The sequence below is a fragment of the Lutjanus erythropterus genome, chromosome 18 (assembly GCF_056507025.1).
Source record: "Lutjanus erythropterus isolate fLutEry1 chromosome 18, fLutEry1.hap2, whole genome shotgun sequence".
Classification (NCBI taxonomy): Eukaryota; Metazoa; Chordata; class Actinopteri; order Lutjaniformes; family Lutjanidae; genus Lutjanus; species Lutjanus erythropterus.
Window position 1 is genome coordinate 23989843 of NC_139334.1, and position 18424 is coordinate 24008266.

Consider the following 18424-nt stretch of genomic DNA (forward strand, 5'->3'; position numbering starts at 1 on the left):
AGACTTGAAACTGCCATACAGGTGAGCTGACCTGTCCTTTAGTATGACAGTTTCCACTCTGTCTGCAGTTGTTTTCCTCACTCCATGCTGCTTTTGTTGTTGTCACATGTCAATGGTTCAACTGAACAACACACCTGTAAATGATTGGCTGCATATTACTCACGCTCTGTTATCAAGGGATATGACAGGATGGTTATGAGCCCGGGCATGTTCATTATATGCTTTCATAGAGGTTTGCATTTAATGAATTTAAAGTCATAAAATGCATCATTTTCCTGAAAGAAAAAATGTATAGACTCATATGAACATAATCCTTGTCAATCATCACTTCAGACCCACTACAAGTGTGTGGTGGTAGCTGTATCTGCAGAGACCCTGCAGCCCTTTGCCTGAATTTTCTAATTTTCTCATTATTTTACTGTGCTCAGGATGCTGTACCAACCCAAAATGTTGGTATTTCACATCCTGGGAATGAACAATTCAACAATACCTTGCTTGTGTGTTTATGAACAGCTCGGAATAATTCTGCTGATTCTGATTTTAAGGGAAACCGTTGATATTTATTGAACAGTTTTCATATTGCTATCGATGCAGTGTCTACTGCAGATAAATACACACTGTTGTATTGCCCAGGCCAAGGTTCAACTTTGTCATGTGTGATTTGTTGGAGCAATAAAGCAATTTAAAGTGCAGAAATATGCTATTGCACATGGCAGATTCAGGCTCTTGAGACATTTCCTGAGTCAATGGTCCACTCCAGTCCCCTGCCCTTTAGTGACAGTAGGAAGTTTGCTGTGTTTATGTGTGTTTCGGTGGCCTGGTCAGAGCTGAAAGCTTCATTGTGCTGCCAACAGAGCAGGAGCCTGACACGGACAGATAAAAGAGCCTCACCTCAAGCACACTTTCTACCCCCAGCCAGAGCACACAGGACAGGTTTCACTATGCAAACAGACAGCTCAGTCCTGTGAGTGTGTCTGTAGTTAAGTAGGTGCATATGTGTGTGGTCGCTGTGAGTGTGCGTGCATGTGAACGCTCCTATGTTGCTGCTTGCGCTTGGTGTGTGTGTGTGTGTGTGTGTGTGTGTGTGTGTGTGTGTGTGTGTGTGTGTGTGTGTGTGGACACTCAGTTCTTCTGGATTAAAGACCTTTAATCCTGCCCGATCCTCATCAGCTCAGAAGTTAATGGGTACAACTTGTTAGTCAAGGAATATGCTCTGCTCACGTGTTAAAAGTTAGAATTGCATGGCTGAATGACTTCTGGTCCTCAGTTATGAGTTGCTATGGGAGACGTGAGCCAGGCTTTCGATGATGGATGCACCTCTCAGCTCTAGTTTGGATCAGCAACTTTTAATTAGGTCTCTGCTTTTTTGTGCCTCCTAATCTCCTCCCAAGGCCAAGAAGGTACATGCACTGTTTAAAGTCATGCTTTCAGCCTAATTAATTGCGTTGTTTTAAGGTTTTTGGAGACCATTAGTGTTTGAAAATCTGCCCTAATGCGAGACCTAGGCTCAAAAAATAGACTGAACATGAAGACACAGTTTTTAAGGAAACTTACTGGCGGGCAGTTTGGGTTTGGGTTCTGGCATCTCAGCAGCATTTATTAGGCAGAAAACCCAAAGCATATAAATATAAGTACATGAATCAGTGTGCTCAATTTTGAAGCGAAACTTGCTTTGTTCTGACTCTCGTTAAGAAAGCAGTCAGAAGTAAAATGGTTAATTTAGTGCACCTTAAAGTGTTTTCCAGTTGCTGCAGAGACATTTCCATCAAAAGTAAAGTTTATTCACTGGGTCATCACCTCCTCAGATGATGGAAGTAATGTTAGATTAAGACTTATGTGATGGTTCTTGCAGTTAACAACAAAGAAATTGGCATGCCTTGCTTATAACGTTACCTTTAACATCTTTGTGTTACACGGTGTACATGTTGTACTGGAGGCAGCGTTAGTGAGGAAAACAGTTGTTACTGGATGTTAACCCCAGTTTTGTGAATATGCTCTTGACCTACATGTAATTGCAGCCCCAGTAAAGCACATTAGTATTAATATGCTAAAACATTTATTGTGGTCATGGGTAATAATCTGGATTGTCACTTATTTTTAATCTTGTAGTGCTGGTGTTATCATTAGGTAAAAAGTTCTCAGTAGGAGCAACAGACTGCCCTCAGTGTCCTCTGTTCCCTTTTATTTGGGCCACCTTGACTCCTAACACTACAGAGACTCTGGCTCCAACTCTTTTGTTCCTCCTTGTGAGTCAGAGACACCAGTTCACTATGATGTACACTGATGTCAGTATTTAAAGCATTACTATTTACAGGCATTAAACAGGACGTATTAAAGAGGCACTCTGGAACTGTGATTCAGCTTCTTATCTGCTGTCAACCACGGGAAGTTGACTAATTTCTGTGTTGACATACATTACAGACTGTACGTGAATTGGTTCATTTCCCAGACTTTTTATTACTTGATATGTTCTGCTGTCACCTTTCTAACTGTTGCCTTTCTGTGTTATTTCTCCAGCTTTCCAGCCAGTGCTGCACCTTTTTATTTAGCTGCTGCTGACAGCCCAATTTTCACCCTGGGATTAATCAAATGTCTCTCACCACTCACAGGGAGCTCAGCGATGAATAAGCTACGGCAGAGCTTCCGCCGGAAGAAAGACGTCTACGTCCCGGAATCGAGTCGGCCGCACCAGTGGCAGACAGATGAGGAGGCGGTCCGCAGCGGCAAATGTAGCTTTGCAGTCAAGGTGACTCTCCCTCACACATAAATGTACCTGGATACAAAAACTCACGCACACATTTCACAGACACGCAATCTCTCACACGCAGAATGCAGCGCTGACCTTACTGTAGCACACTCGTACCTCTGAGAAACCTGCAGGCTGCTTGGCTCCCCAAGGACGCTGCTTGTGATTAATCATAAGCATTCAGAGACTGTGAACACACCTTTTATCTAGGTTGCAAGATTATCTGCTGGAGCCTTCCAAACCTGTGGGATGTGTGTGCACAATTGATTTCTGTTCCGCAAGTAGTAGAGAACCACTCGAAACATCTACTAAAACATAAAAATAGAATATGTTTCATTATAGCCAATGAATAACAATTGAGTGACGTGCGACTCAGTAGGCGATGCATTATCTGTCTGCACACGGGGTACATCTTCATTGTCCAAACTGGACCTGCTGTGCTGCAGTTGATGGAGTGGAGAGTTCGCCATGTTTTGGCAACAAAACCTTCCACTTTTGCAAACAGAAGTGCAACGGTACACTTCCTCTCATGACATGGGTCTAAAACTCTCTTCACTCAGAATAAAGAGGAATTGAAAACCACAGGGTCCAGAAAGAGAAAGTTTTCCTCTGAATATTTAAACTTTGGTCAGTTGATGTGGATTGTACATTACTCAGTGTACAGTTTGTGGTTTGATGCCGCCTGTGTGTTTGGCTTCATCTAGTTGTTTTCTTTTTTTTTTTTCTTGAGCAAGAAACAGGAATTGAAAATGCAGTAAGCGGAGGGAGGTGGAAGTGACTGTGGTGAGAAAGTAAAGGAAGGTAGCGGACAGGTTTTAATACTATCTGAGATTTCTGACCTTTAAATTTGTCTGCAGTTAAGGTGGAGTAGATTTTCTTTTTGTAAATGTTAGTGGTACATCTGTATCTGAAACACATCTGTATCTCCCCTCAGTCCCTTTTCCTCTTTCATTGCTCTCCATTTTGGCAAGACAACACTGATGATGCTTGCTCTGGTTTTTCCTTGCTGACAGTTGCTTCGCTGTTTTTTGCCTTCATCTGAATGTCAGATTTGTTGCTTTGTCTTTGGATTTGCGCTTGTTTTTGAAATTTGTTCAGCCATAGTGACCATTTATTCACAATGCCGGGGCTCGAAATAAACTTTTCCTCAGTGTCCCGCAAATGTCCTGAAGTCTGGCCAGACTCCAGTCATTTTAGGGCCTTTAGCTACACAGCTAACTGAGCTAACGGCAGCTCGGAGGCTAGTTACAGCAGAGTATAGTGAAATTCAGTTAGCAGTCACTTTGGTGATAAACTGCCCCATTTGTTTGGAGTTAGTCAGGAAAAAAACATTTTGAGGCCAAAACATACTTACAGAGACCAAGATCTTAATCAAAATCTTAAGAGACATTTATTTGAATGAAAATCTTTGGGATTATTTCTTTAAATTGGACATATAGACACTAGATTTGGATCCTGGCTTCAAGTTATTTGTACATACGTTTCACGTACATTACCAGTGTGAAAAATGAAGGAATAAAGGAACAAAGCACACCAGGCTGTGTAACTGTAAACTTGCCACATTTTAAACTTGGGTTGCAAAATCTTGCTCTGCTCTAAAAATCTTCCGGTAAACTGTTAAAGTGGTGAAAACAGTCAGTGAATTACAGGTCAGCCACTTTGTGCAAAGGAACAATTAACTTAACCTCTTATTGTCATGCTTTCCTTCTTGTACTTCTGCAGCCACACACACTTCTCCACCAGCCGTTTTTGTTTTTTTCTTTCACTCTGCACTGGCTTTCATCATGCCGGTGCAACCTACCATGCTACTCCTCTGTATCCCTCCTCCCCCTCCTGCTCCCGTCTCCCGCTCTAGGTGCCTCAGAGGAGCCCAGTTGTGTGGGTTGGAATAGTTGCGGTGAGATTATCACTGACTGCCGCACTGAGGAGTAACCAACAGAGGGTAGGAGAGGAGATGCAGTGGAGAAAGAGAAGAAGAAAGGCTGTTTGAAATTGGTGTGGAGGGAAAAGGAGGGCAGGTGGAGCTGTCAAGACGGGATGAAATGATCCTTTAGGGCTGTGCTTTGGGGCTTCTCCCACTACAAAGCTACTTTAATAAGCATGGTATAAACCCAGTTCTCCACTGACCACTGAGTTTTCACCTCGAACTGTGCTGAGCCTGTTAGTGGCGTGTCATGTTAAGCATCATTCATATTTTTTGTGTGTACATTTATGCTTGTGTATGTTATTTTCAAGCTGAAATTGCAGTGACAGACAGTTATTCATGATTCAAGGTGATTGTCAGAGGCATAAAAATGTAGACTTGCTTTTTTTGTATGGAAATGAAGGCTGGAAATGGGTGTGAGATTAGATTGCTTGTGTGTGTTTATCAACCAGAAGAGATGAGAAGGAAAAGTATTTATACATCCTTGGTTTAGACCATGTAGGCTTATTTGTATGGAAATGAATGCTTGTGTTTTTTGTGTCAGCTTGTTTTGTGCCGTTATTCACACATAAGACAGGAGGAGTTTGTAATGCTCTGTACAGCATGGAGTTTTTATCGAATCTGACAGAATTTTTCACTGATGCTGATCTATGGCCAATACCTGGAATTAATTCCTGGAATCCATCTGGAGTACATCCAGAGAATTGCATCAACAAAACCAGTTCCGCTTAATTGATATTGATTTGATATGCTGCATTGTACCCGTGCCACCTTCAGCGCTTCTGAGCTGGAGGTGCTTTTTTGTTACCTTTGGGTAGAGCTAGGATAGCTGTTTCCCTCCAGTCATTATTATTCAACTAAGCTAACAGGTGAAGATATTTACCGTATAGACGTATGACCAGTATCAATCTTCGGTAGCCATGTTTCTATGAGACATTTTTAATTATCACATTAAAAACGTTTAATGGAAACTGCAAATTTTTTTTTCTATTAATGCGTTTATGCACCTTTTCTGAATAAGTTCGGACATAACAAACATTTGATTCACATGACCGATCAGCTGTTTCTCCGTTGCTGTGTAATATATCCATGAATGCTCCACACAGAGCTGACGTAGCCTTCTTCACTTTAAAGGTGCAGTAACTGATTCACGAGAAAGATAGTGAATGGAAACAAGCATTCCTTTGCATTTTGTTTCTCGATTTACTTAGAAACTCTTTTAAAATTTGTGGTACATTTTGATGGAAACATAACTATCGGTTGCTTCAAGTGAATTTAAGCGTAACCCAGGGTGTCACATGGCGTTCCCATTGTGTTACCTCTGCTGGCCCATTACAGCTGGAAAATCCACCCCAGGGGCAGGGAAATGCAAATACAAGATCTCATCTTATGTGGTTCTTCATCAAACACGAGCAGTGCAGGGTTTCCCCTAGTAAAGCTGTTTGGCCCGGTGGCAAGTTTCTTTTGATGGGGGAGGGACAGCCAAGTGTCTTTTTTCATTGGAGCCCGGCATGGGCCAGTGACAGACTGATGGCAGCATTAATGTTGGCCTTGTAATTTCTGTGGTAAAGTAATCACAGCTGGAGTCATGGAGTTGAGAATTTAAAAAACCCATAAAGCTGATTTCATAGGGCCCTATATTAAATCAGTGCTAAAAGCTGACTAAACTGTGAAAATATTACAGTGTCATGTGTTATAAATTAGTCAGTTATTCAACACATTTTTCTCACCATGTTGATGTGCTTTCCAACCACTATATCCATGTGTCCGACAGAGTCGCCCCACTGTAACTATACATGTCACTTAACCCCCCAAAAATTTGAAAAAAAATACATGAATGATAAATCGATTAGCAAAATAGTGTAAAAAATTAACTTATTTTTTTTACTGCATATGTGGTTGGGCAAGTGAGTTGACAGGTTTACTTGCCCGTCATGATATTTTACTTGCCCCAGGCAAGCGGGCAATCCTTATTGATGAGCACTGCTGTATTTTAAAATACATCCCCTGAAAATAAAAGTCCTGCATTCTTAGGCCTGGTGGGGGGTCAACTGAAGCCTGGTGGCCCATTGGACTTGTAATATACTCAGGGACACCCTGCAGTGCGGTGGCTGTAACAGCACAATAATACAAATATCATGATAAATAAACTGCATCTAATCCTGGTCCACTTTAGGATTAGTGCCAAGTGTAACTAATCCTTGAATGAGCCCGCAAACAAACCAGGATTTCAGAACCAAATTCACGTACACTGTTATTATTATTATTTTTTGCTTTGGTTGAACCGAGCACATCTGTTAAAAGCGACTCTTTCCGCCTCACTTGTTGTTGCTAGCAATTAGTTACTAACAGGATGCAGTGATGCTACAATAAAGCATCAGTTGTGACACTTCAAGCCTCCCCTGCGTTTACTCATCTCACCTCAGCTACGTCTTCAGGCTGATCCCCTTTGTGTACATACCCGCGTGTTTACGTGCCTGTGTGTGTACACATGTGTATTCACAAACGCCGACAATGTGACTCACATCTGTGGCGTCACATTCTCAAAATAGCAGGGCCGGAGGGCGGGGGAGACGGGCGTCGGTCAGCGTCACTTGGTGTGTGTATCTATAAGGAAAGGGTAAGGACTTCCTCTCCAGCTCCGCACACACAATGGCCTCTGTGGCGGTCAGGGTTGTGACACACAGCGACACACAGCAGGGTGAGATGCTGCTTCAGGTCCAGGAGGAGGGGAGGAGGGGAGCAGGGGACTGGGAGGATGGCGCTGGAGGAGACAGCCTTTTCCGTTCATTCATTTGAAGATAAACCCACTCACTTAGGATTACCGTGTAATTCCTGAATGTGGGTTGCTGCATGGCTGGAGCGCAGGGTCTCCCCCAGGAAATTGGGAATTGGAGCAAATCTATGTTGTGATCGATAATTCACTGCGATTTTCTGAGCTGAGCCTGACAGATCCTGATGCGTCCCGTTTCTTGATTAATTAGTCCCTGGATGACTATCTTTAACAGTTATCTCAGTCGTTAAATTAATGGCATGTATGATGATAAAGCGCCTCCTGTCTTTATCCTTGAACGTTAATGTTTTATAGTGTATATTTTTAAAACTTTACTGATTGTTTTTGACATTAGTGGAAGCAGTGCAGTTAATTCTGGCACAAATGTATCGACCTCCAAGCTGCATGGAGAAGAAAAATAGTCTTTAAGGCATAGTTTAGATTATTTGAAGTAGGGTTGTATGATGTACTTAATGATAGTGCATTAGAGGAGTACCAGCATGGAAGATACACAATGAACTGCTGTGGATAAGGCCAGCAGCAAAATGTATTTTAGACATGTCCATCTAAAAAAAATAAATATCACTTTAAATATGTATTTAGAATATTTTATTTATTGTGAATCTGAACTAATCCTTTCTTTTTTTAGTTTTCTTTTTTTTTTTTCAGGTGGCTCAACTACGTTATGCTGCTGACCACGTCCATAGCAGTAGGGGTATAAGACAATATGGACACACTTGAGTATCACCATTTATAATTAGCAGTTTACTTGCAAAGATTTATGGCAGTGCTGTACTCAGCCATTTTATTTATATAACAATATAAACTTACTTAACCTAAAATTAGATTTAAAAAGATTGTCATATATCACCTTGCTTACAGTATTGCAATATATTGCAGTATGTTGAATTGTAACCCCTGTGTCGTGATGTGTATCGTATGCAGCAGATTCTTGCCAGTATACAGCAGTACACTGCCTAGTGTCCATGCCAGTGCCCTTGAGAGAGATGTCATACTTGAGAAATGGTTTGAATAGCAAAGTGGGCTGTTTTTTGGACTGGGTTTTCTCTGTGAATGCTTATTTTCACTCTGATTTTTGTGGATCCTTAATGACACAGTCAGCTTTGATATTATGTGTGCATTTTTGCTGTTCCAAGCCAAATTTCTTGAGGCTTTAATGTTATATAGTGAAGATGTTGCATGGAGAAGGGAAAAAGTCTTGAAATGTCAAAACTCCATCAGCACTTATTGTATAAACAGCTTTTTGTGAGACAGTGGGTTTTGGCTCTTGGCCTTCATCCATGTTGGTAGAGACAGTTTCTAGTCTATTTCATGTCAAACAACCTGCCCCCGCCATAATATATTGCTGTGAGAGGACAGTACTGTATTCCTGGGACTTACAATGTTGCACAATAATTTACAGATCATACCAAAAAGATTACACAACCACCAGAAATGTCACGTTTCTGCAACTGACAATATTATCTTGCCTGATCTCAGCTGTGTTGTGATGAGCCACTCAGAAAAAAGAAAAAAGACATCCTAGTTCACAGGAACACAAAGGAGCTGGCTGCATGTTGACCATGCTGAGTGTACAAGGAGAGAGCAGCTTTGTTTTTACCCGTTAATGTGTTTGCGTTTGTCATGTAATCCTTTCCTCAAAGAATCACACACTTGCTGTTAAATTTGCCCACTTGCCCATTTATATTTCTCAGGAAAGTGTTTAGCATTTTCTCCATAGACTAAATTAGGAATCAACTAGGGAGCAATTGGACTGCGATTGACCTCAAAATGGTAATTAATTAGGTGTATAAATCACCAGCGCCTGCCTACCAGGGGATATCAGACAGTCTGGACTCATTTAAATACCAAATCTCATTCTGAAGTTTATTATTGTAACCTTACTTAAACTTCAGTAGCGATCGCCACAGGACAGGTTTGTCACAGCATTACTCACGCTCTCTCTTCCTTTCTCCCTATCTATCTCTACTCTGCAGTACCTGGGACATGTGGAGGTGGAGGAGTCCCGAGGCATGCACATCTGCGAGGATGCAGTGAAGCGGCTCAAAACGGTAGGTCTCTCTAGAAAACCTCTCTGGACTTCCAGGAATGAGGCTGCTAAATACCAGACATCCCTCTTTTCTTTTTATCTGTCTCTTATCTTTTCCTCTGTTAGTTTCCTTCACTGTGCTTCCAACATCCCACTGACTCCTTCTAACATTTCCTCTATTTCACTGCAGACCTCCTTCATCTGTCACCAAGCAGTTTAGTTCTCTTATTCCTGCATAGTTTACTCTGTACATTGAAGCCTGAGGTGTGGCTGATTGTTGCTGTTTTGTCAGTGAGGGTCTCCACCCATCTTGACCTTCAGACAACCTCCAGGGGTGTTGGGGTCTGCTCTGGATGTCTCTTCCTCTCTCGTACACTGGCTCAGCCTGAGGAGATAGGCCGGCGTGTACTTCCTGCTGCAGCAGATTCCGGTGGAGTTGCGCAAAAAGAACAAATTCCAGTTTGGGGAGCAGGGGAGGGCAAGGGGGGAAACCATGGAGCAATTGCTTTTCCATGCTGTCAGTTGTTTGCCACGGCCCCACCCAGGTCATAAACTCCTGTCTGTAAATGAGGCTGGTTTTTCAGGGCCAAACCTGAGTTGGAAGGTCCACGTCTGGGGTCTTTCTCTGCGTCTATTCAGGAGGATCAACATGTCTTTCCACAGTCTCAAGTTAAATTTGATTTCTGTTCCAGCAAAGGTTACAAAACTCCTGCTCGAAGTGTCTGTGATTAGCTTTCGGTTTCGATTTAAATGACTCAGACTAATTGAGAATTCCCACCCTGTTTCTTCTGTTATCAATGTCTATTCTTCCTGTGCCATAAGATTCTGTAAAGGGCCCTTAAGTCATTTTGCATGTTCGACTCAATGAGCTGTTGAAGACTTCTTGAGCTACTGAGAGCCATTTGTTAGTTTGATTACACTGTAGAACATGCTCGAAGATAATTTCATGTTTTATGAGTGCAATTTAATGGAGAGTAAAACACTTAGATTTCCATATCCGTTAAAACAGAACAGTGTAATGAAACACAAGTTATATAACGCACAAGAAAAAATACACACACACATTCTCAAAGGAGAAATCTGTAATATTTTGATATATTGATATAATGACCATAATATATCATCAGATATTAACAAAACATGCTAAGTTAAAATGCTCTCTTAGAGCAATAGTGTCCTTTGAAATTTTTCATTCTGGGATGGAATAACTGTTTTAGTCTGCCTTTTTCATGTTAATTAGAGTTCAAACTGTTGCAGAATGTTTGCAGAATGAGTTAGTGTCTTTTTATGAGTTGTCAAAAATAGTTATTAATCTTTTAGATAGATTAGATGTTTACAACTGTTAAATTTAGCGATATGTTAATGGAGTCTGGCAGCAGGAAGACGGGCAGCCACTAAACATCATCACCAGCCTGTGTATTTTCAGAGCATTTGGCTTTTGTTTTTAAGATAATAGGCTTAGATCTACATTGGCAGACAACTGACAGTTATAAACAGCTGATCATCTTACAGTGTTGGACTTGTCCTCGCCCGTTATTGTCAGTTTACAATGTTGCGCTCGTATTGCACTCCTGCAGCGTTGCTTCAGCCTGCCTGAGTTTCTTTGCATCAGGAGAGCCTCTGGAGGGGGGGAATAACTCATTCAACTATAGATCATATAATAAATAGGGATTCTACCTATTTAATATACCGTCTATGGCTCCAACTCGATATTTGGACTGCAGTATGCATTTTTGGATGCTACATATTGCTCCTTTAATTAATACAGAAACTTGTCTCTTCACTCTTCAACACTTGTGTTGACACATTCCAGTATAAGACATGCACACATAAAACACTTTTATATCAGATACAGAAGTGCTGGTACGTACATCACTTGTGTGAAAACGAGCGCCATGCAGTATGCGCGCATTTTCATGCAGTGTTTATATTTACCCACACGTTCGTAAAAGCCATAGCAGCATGTGTGCGAATTTCCACACATTATCACAACCTCACACGGTCACACAAGCACGCATTTGTAGCACACAGAGGTCCAACGTATAGGCACACTGTGTAACACACTCAAAAAGGGCTCACTGGCAAGTAGCACACGGAAAAACACACACAGGAAGAAGTGCAGCCTGAGGCACTGCAGATAAACTACATACAAACATATTGTACATACTGATATAGTGAATACACAAAGCTTGAACATATACACAAGCGTAATAAACACACACACAGCAGCACGTACACAGTGGCACTTGATGAGGTCACATGGCATACACAGAGCCCGAGGCTGTGAGGTCTTATTGAGTTACAGTCATTTTAACAAGGCGGACAAAATGGAGCCACCTCAAAAGGAGAGGCGGGTACTTCTGCCTCGTGTCCTCCTGCAGGCCGCGACGATCTGACCCTCCTCAACCTGATGACATTTCTTCCTCAGTCTCCTCCACTACTGCACTCCCTCGCTCTCTCACCATCCAGAGGACGTATTTGTAAGCCAGCACAGGCGGGGCTTTATTGATCCACAATTATAAGAAGGGTGAGAAATTAACATTTGCCACATTCAAAATGCGAGTCAGGCATTTCAAGGTCTTTTTCTGCACACTGTTTTTCTGGAAAAAATTGTGGTTTTGGCCGTTGATCCTGGTGGTTACATTCCTGCTAAAAAGCCTCCATCCAGTTGAGCCCTGGCCTGGGCAAGGCAGTTTACCTGTGTGTCTGAGCGGCTCACCTTACAGGAAATGCCACCAAACAGTCATTGGCGTTTGAGAACTGAATGTGTTCCAAGATGGTGCTCATTCGTTCTGACACTGAACTTTACATACAGATTCCACCACACAGGAAAAATGCCGCTTCTGTGCTTGGAGAAAGCTTCACGAATACTAAATGGAGTTAATATTTGCTAACACGCAGCAGCACCAGTGCTCAGAGCAGTGAAGGAGCAAACAGGAACAGAAGTCACGCTGCGCTGTCACTGTGTCGCTCTGCCCTTCATTTCTGATTAGTTTTGTAGCTGGATGATTTTCAGACAAGTGTAGGACTGAACAGGGTATAGCCTGCCATGCTGATATCTAAAGCTGGACAAATGCTGGATGTGCAGATACTGATATCAGGGAGTAGAAAAATTCTGATATCAATTTATTTTCTGATTTTCTTTACGCAAAATGTAATATACAGAATATGCAATGATCGTGGTTCTGAAATACTTGTGACCAACATATGTAATGGAGACAGGGTATTTTACAGTTTGACCCAATGAAAACTGACTTCTCACGAGAAACTCCTTTTGGTGGGAGATCATGATCCTGTTTAAATCAATCTAAAAATACAAACCACAGCAGCTACTGTATTTATTCTTGTTGTTGCAGAAAGCTAAGGCCTCTGCCTCTTGCATCATCATACATGCTCATGATGACCTCAGTACGTTACAGAGGGTACAGATTGTGGCAACAACACAAGATGGCAGTGTCAATACATTTATCAATTATAATGTTTTATTGGCTGTCATAACATTTGAGCATAGGTTGTACAGATTGCAGGGATATGAGGCATTTGAAGATTCTCCAAGAAACAAATGGACCATTTCTGTTACAGAGTTCAAAGGGTTAACAATAAACTTTATTGCTTTTTAGGCCTGATCTTATTTTGGACTATAAACTATCACCTATGTTTTTAATAATTATAAATAAATAAAAAACAGAAATAGAAAAAAAATTATAGATTTATTAAACTTGAATTAAGAAAATGATCAAATAAGAATAAACTGCTGCCCATAAAGCTAAAAAATAAAAACAATTTGCATTATGTTAGAGAGAGATATAAATGTGTTAGGCTAAAATCGGGCCGATGATATTGGTTGGCCGATATACTGATTCTACTGTTATGCTGTCTTGCTCTGTCTACAATGACACAACTGAAAAAGAAAAGTGTGAGGATCCAACCGACAAAATGAGGTTAGACTCGAGGGTTAACCGCTGATGATTTGAATCACAGACATTCAGCCCTAATGACATTTCAGGTCTCTGCGAACAGTTTTACAGGCATTTTTATTATAATGGTGGCTTATGGGAAATTGGAGGGAGGGTGTGTTGACAGCAAGGATGACTCTGCTGCCCAGAGCAGAGCAGAGCAGAGCAGAGATAGTGGTGTTGTACAGTGTGCCCCTGATGCCATTTATCCCTGTTAAATCTAAATTGGCCAGACTAGACGAGGGACACCCTTTAAGCAGATATACAATTAGCGAGCCCCTGATAGATCCCAGTTCATCCTCACTGACTCTTTAATAAGCCAACTGTTGCCAGGCAACAATAAATACAGTTCCTAACAGCAGAGAGAGTCAGTTAATATTGCTCAGCAGTAAACTCTACTTCCAGGAACTAATAAATAAATTGGTCAGGAACCAGGCTCCGCACCTGTAGGCACTTAATATCTGGCAAGAGCTGATGAGGGCTGCTTCCTGAAAATTAGCTAACAGCAGCCACAACACCAACAGAAGCCTGGAGCGGCCTGGAGAGATGAAGATCAACATTGAGCTGATACTCTCTGATGAATAAGAAGGAAGAAGTTAAAGTATATGTATGTATTTAGGTTTCCCCATGCTGGAGGGTATGTGTTGGTGGTCCAGCTGTCAGTCAGCATGTGTTTGCGACAGCTACAGCTCTGAGCCGACTCCATTGTATTCCCAGCAGCCTTTGGGACGTTAATGAGAGTTTTCTCACAGCTCCGCGACCCGTGACTCAGAGAGGAGGATGGAGGCGAGTAGAGGAGGAGGAGGAGGAGGAGGAGGCGGCTGCACTGCGGCACCACGGCACCGTCAACCTCCAAGCTACCCTTTTTGCTAGTCATCATGACGTCACTTCCCGCTGCTGTTGGCCGAAGGCCCGGGGTTGGAGGTGTATTCTGTGTTCTCACAGCGGGAATGTTTTCACTGTTACTCAGGAGCTCACAGAGGCCTGTGCATTTCCTCTGTGTAGGCTGGGTGGGGCAGCTCAGCAGGAGATGCTGACATGCTGAAAGAATTTCAATTGCATTTTGTAATGAACACCCCACAGCCTCAGGTTACATCATTGACAATGTACCAAAGTCCATCAGACAGTGTGTATATCAGCTGGTGCTTTCAATTAAGACTATTAGTGTCACATGGAGGGCTTCACAATATAGCTGAAAAATTTGTCATGGTAAACTGTTTTCATTTCTTCTTCTTTTCTGATATTATTACATTTAATTTGTATTATTTATTTTTTTATTTTATTGTTATGTTATTTACTTACTTAACCAACATTAAAAAAAAAAAACAAGAAAACAGCAACAACATCAGAAAATAAATGATAATAAAAAATAATAAGAAAAATAAAGTAATACTGTCTTATTGTTTTAGCAATCATCTCATCTAAGGTCATTAGAAGTATTGCGTGTTGAATGACTCAACCATTTTTTCCATCTCAAAAGAAAAATTGTTTCATTTCAGTTGATATTGAAATTGTTGATAATTTTTAATGACCTATTTTGATAAAGACCATGAGAAAAAAGGCCGACTTTAACCACTTTATTTTGAATTTAACCACTTTATTTATCAAGGCACACAAGTAATTCTCATATTGATGAAAAATCAGCACACAGTCCACATAGAAAAGGTCTGTTTTCATTACAGTTGAGAAATTCGTTATATCAGCCACCACATCTATAATCTAAATTTAATTAGAAGTTTCCCGCTCTAAAACCATTATCACTATCCATCTCAAAAATCCCCAATCTTCTTACTGCCATTGGTGGTAAACATCACTATTTGTTTTGTTGCCCGGGCCTCTCACATGCTATGAAAAGCTGTCTTCGACACTTTTCTGCCCCAACTAGAGATATTTCCTGAGTAAACACCAAATGTGGGAAACCACAAAATAACTCCAGTCCTGAACGCAACCCAAGAACACTTATTATTAGCACTAGAAATGTGTGTTTATAGGCAGCCATCCTCCTCCCTATAGCTACTCTGCAGGTTTATGGTTTAAGATTCTTTGACAACCTGTCAGGTAAAGTACACTCTCTCTTGCTATAGATATAGTTTTCTCATGCTTGTAGCAAATGTTGCAAGGTTTGTATTGTTGCACAAAGTAGGCCCTTCACAAATGTTACACAAGATGCATGATTCGTTGTTGCATATCCTGCTAGTGGTTAGAGTTGTTTCAGGGTCAGAAAAGACTGTAAGCCACCAAGCATGCACAGTAGGGGTGTAACAATTCTCCAAATGCACAGTTTAGATCACATCACATTTTTTTTGTTTGTTGGATTTTATTGAATCAACTACAATTTTGAATATCAAGAACACTAATCCGCACTATGAAGGTAGATTCATTAATTCGTTCATTGTCCGTAACTGCTTATCCTTGAAGGGTAGCAGCAGGACTGCAGCCTGTCCCAGTTAAAATTGGGCGAGAGGCGGGGTGCACCCTGGATAAGTCGCCAATTCATCGCAGGGCTGACGCATAGCGACGGACAACCATTCATGCTCACATTCACACCTACTGGCAATGTAGAGTCACCAATTAACCCATTAACCTGCATGTCTTTGGACTGCGGGAGGAAGCTGGAGTACCCACGTGAAAAAGGGGTTAAAATATACATGTCTATATAACTATATACTGTCTATAAAACTGAAATAAATAAACAAAAATCTGCATCATTTTATATCCAAAAAAGTTTAATATCAGCACATATCAGAGAACATTTATTGAGAATCGTTACACCCTTAATGCGCAACATCATGTAGCATTTTTATCAACACAGAGGTACAGTTCATTGGCTGTAAAGTAATTTTTCTGCCTCAGTTGTTTCATTTTTGCCTTGTTGGCTTCACCTTGATCTTTCTAAACTCGGCTCTCCTTTCTGCCCAGAAAGCTTTCTCCCCTCCTGTAGTTTCATCACAGCTCACACATTGAATGCCTGAATATTGTATTTTTTTTCGTGTTATACGTTATTTTTTTTGTCTTTTTAAGCAGGTTTTTATTGTGGTGTTGCAGAGAAATATCTCCAACTCCCCTCCCCCACACTGCCCTCCCGTGATTCTAGTTATCTCAACCCTATAGAGGTTTTTTTTTTTCCCCTAACCATAGCTTACTAATACTAGCTGTGCAGGCTCTTCCATCATCTGCATGTCTGTGTGGCTCTCACAAACACACTCACACACACTAACAAACGCTTAGCTCATTCCAAATGAATCTCCACTGCTGGTTAACACGTTAAATCATGCATTAACATGGTGCTCAGAGTGCCGTCTCCACCACGGCTGTGTAACAGGAGCAGAGTGGCACTCCTTTTCACAGCTTATGGGGAGGAGAGGAACTCTCAGGGAGTTGGGGGAAGACGGGGAGGATTAAGATTAGGCCTGGTCTGGTTGTGGTTTCTTTATGTGGTTGTGGCGGCCTAAACTTGACCCCTGACTCAGGCCCTCTTTGGTGAACAGTCACAGGTTTGACTCAGAGGTCAAACTGCCGTCCGTGGGAATCTGTTTCTGTCTGCAGAAAAACCATGGAATGACCACGTCTCAGTCCAGGAATCAGTGGAGAAAGAATAAAATGGGATTTGGGATTATCCCGTCCACATACTCGCACAGTCGCACACCTGAAAGTCTGCCATCTTGATCTCCTCTGTCCAGGCAGCTTGACACGCTGTCTTAGCCATGGGACTGTTGTAATCTTTGAAGGTGGTTGTTGTTGACTGAAATCACAGAATAACTTCGGGGAATCACTTTCTGCTGGTGAGAGGGCCTTCTTGGAAACAACAACACTATGGTTTACTGGCTTCCAGTGTGGTAGTACTAACAGTTCTCATCATAAACAATCTCAGTATCACCCATTAAAACACTAGGGGTGGAACGGTACACAAAATTCACATTATGGTATGTACCTTGACTTTAGGGTCACGGTTCGGTACATACAAAACTTTTTAGAAAATAGTTTCACCTGGAGTCTCTGTTAACAGTGACAGACAGATCAGTGTTATTCTCCTCTGTGAAACATCTGTCACTGCGCTGCATCATTATAAACTATGATCAGCTGTAGAGCTGCAACATTTAATCAAATAATTTGTTATTAATTGACTATTAAATTACTTGCCAGCTATCTCTATCTCTTAATCCTTTGAGGGCGTCATCCTAGGCTTTGGTCAACAGTTTTCAGACATGTTATGGACCAAACAACTTCGATAAATCCTGTCAGTCATCTACAGATTAACTGATAATAAAAATAATCATTAGCTGCAACCCCAGTCTTTCCTCCTTCATCTTCTTGGTGTCTGCTGCAGTGTGAAATGTTCTCAAACTCCTGCTGTTAATAACTAAATTATCCTGGCCGCCTTATACAAAAAATATTAATATTGCACAACATTTAGTCATTATATAGACTGACAAGAATAAGGGTATGGTTTTTCCCCCAAGGGACAATGTTTTATTAATTAAATACAGTAATAATAATAATAATAGTACAAATAAACAGATACATATAAATGTCAGTCTTTTCCCAAAGTGCTGTTGGCATTTAAAATCTGATGCCTTCAGTCCGCCATAGGAGCATCAATTGATACACATTAAATTTGGTGCATCAATTATTTCTTTCAGTGCATTTGAGCCTTAACTAGGAGCAGTGACACTACATGAGCTCGATTAACCAGGCTAAGCTGACTAACACACTATAGCTGATACACAACAACTGGTGCACTTCCACAACATTCTGGGAAAAACCTGCACTCAAGGATTTCTGTTCCACATGTGCAAGTTGTAGATAAAAACAGACGAATCACCCGAACTGAGGAAGTTGTGTATCAATCTGAAGGTCCTGTACCAAACGTTTGAGGACAAATACATGTACCGTTACACCCCTATGAAACCTCCATCAGTATGGAATCACGTGGAGCTACCTGATCCATTGGCTCACTCACTCACTCATAACCCAG

General features: G+C 41.3%; 1 protein-coding gene across 5 annotated transcripts in view; it reads left to right on the forward strand.

Moving 5' to 3' along the window:
• Window positions 1-18424, forward strand: part of numb (NUMB endocytic adaptor protein) — a 60023-nt gene that overhangs the window by 32478 nt on the left and 9121 nt on the right. For all 5 annotated transcript variants that reach the window (XM_084742084.1, XM_084742088.1, XM_084742085.1 and 2 more), the window contains exons 2-3: window positions 2610-2746; window positions 9441-9515. In XM_084742084.1, the coding sequence (XP_084598210.1) occupies window positions 2621-2746; window positions 9441-9515 (201 nt within the window). In that variant the 5' untranslated portion in view covers window positions 2610-2620. The remainder of the gene's footprint in view (window positions 1-2609; window positions 2747-9440; window positions 9516-18424) is intronic.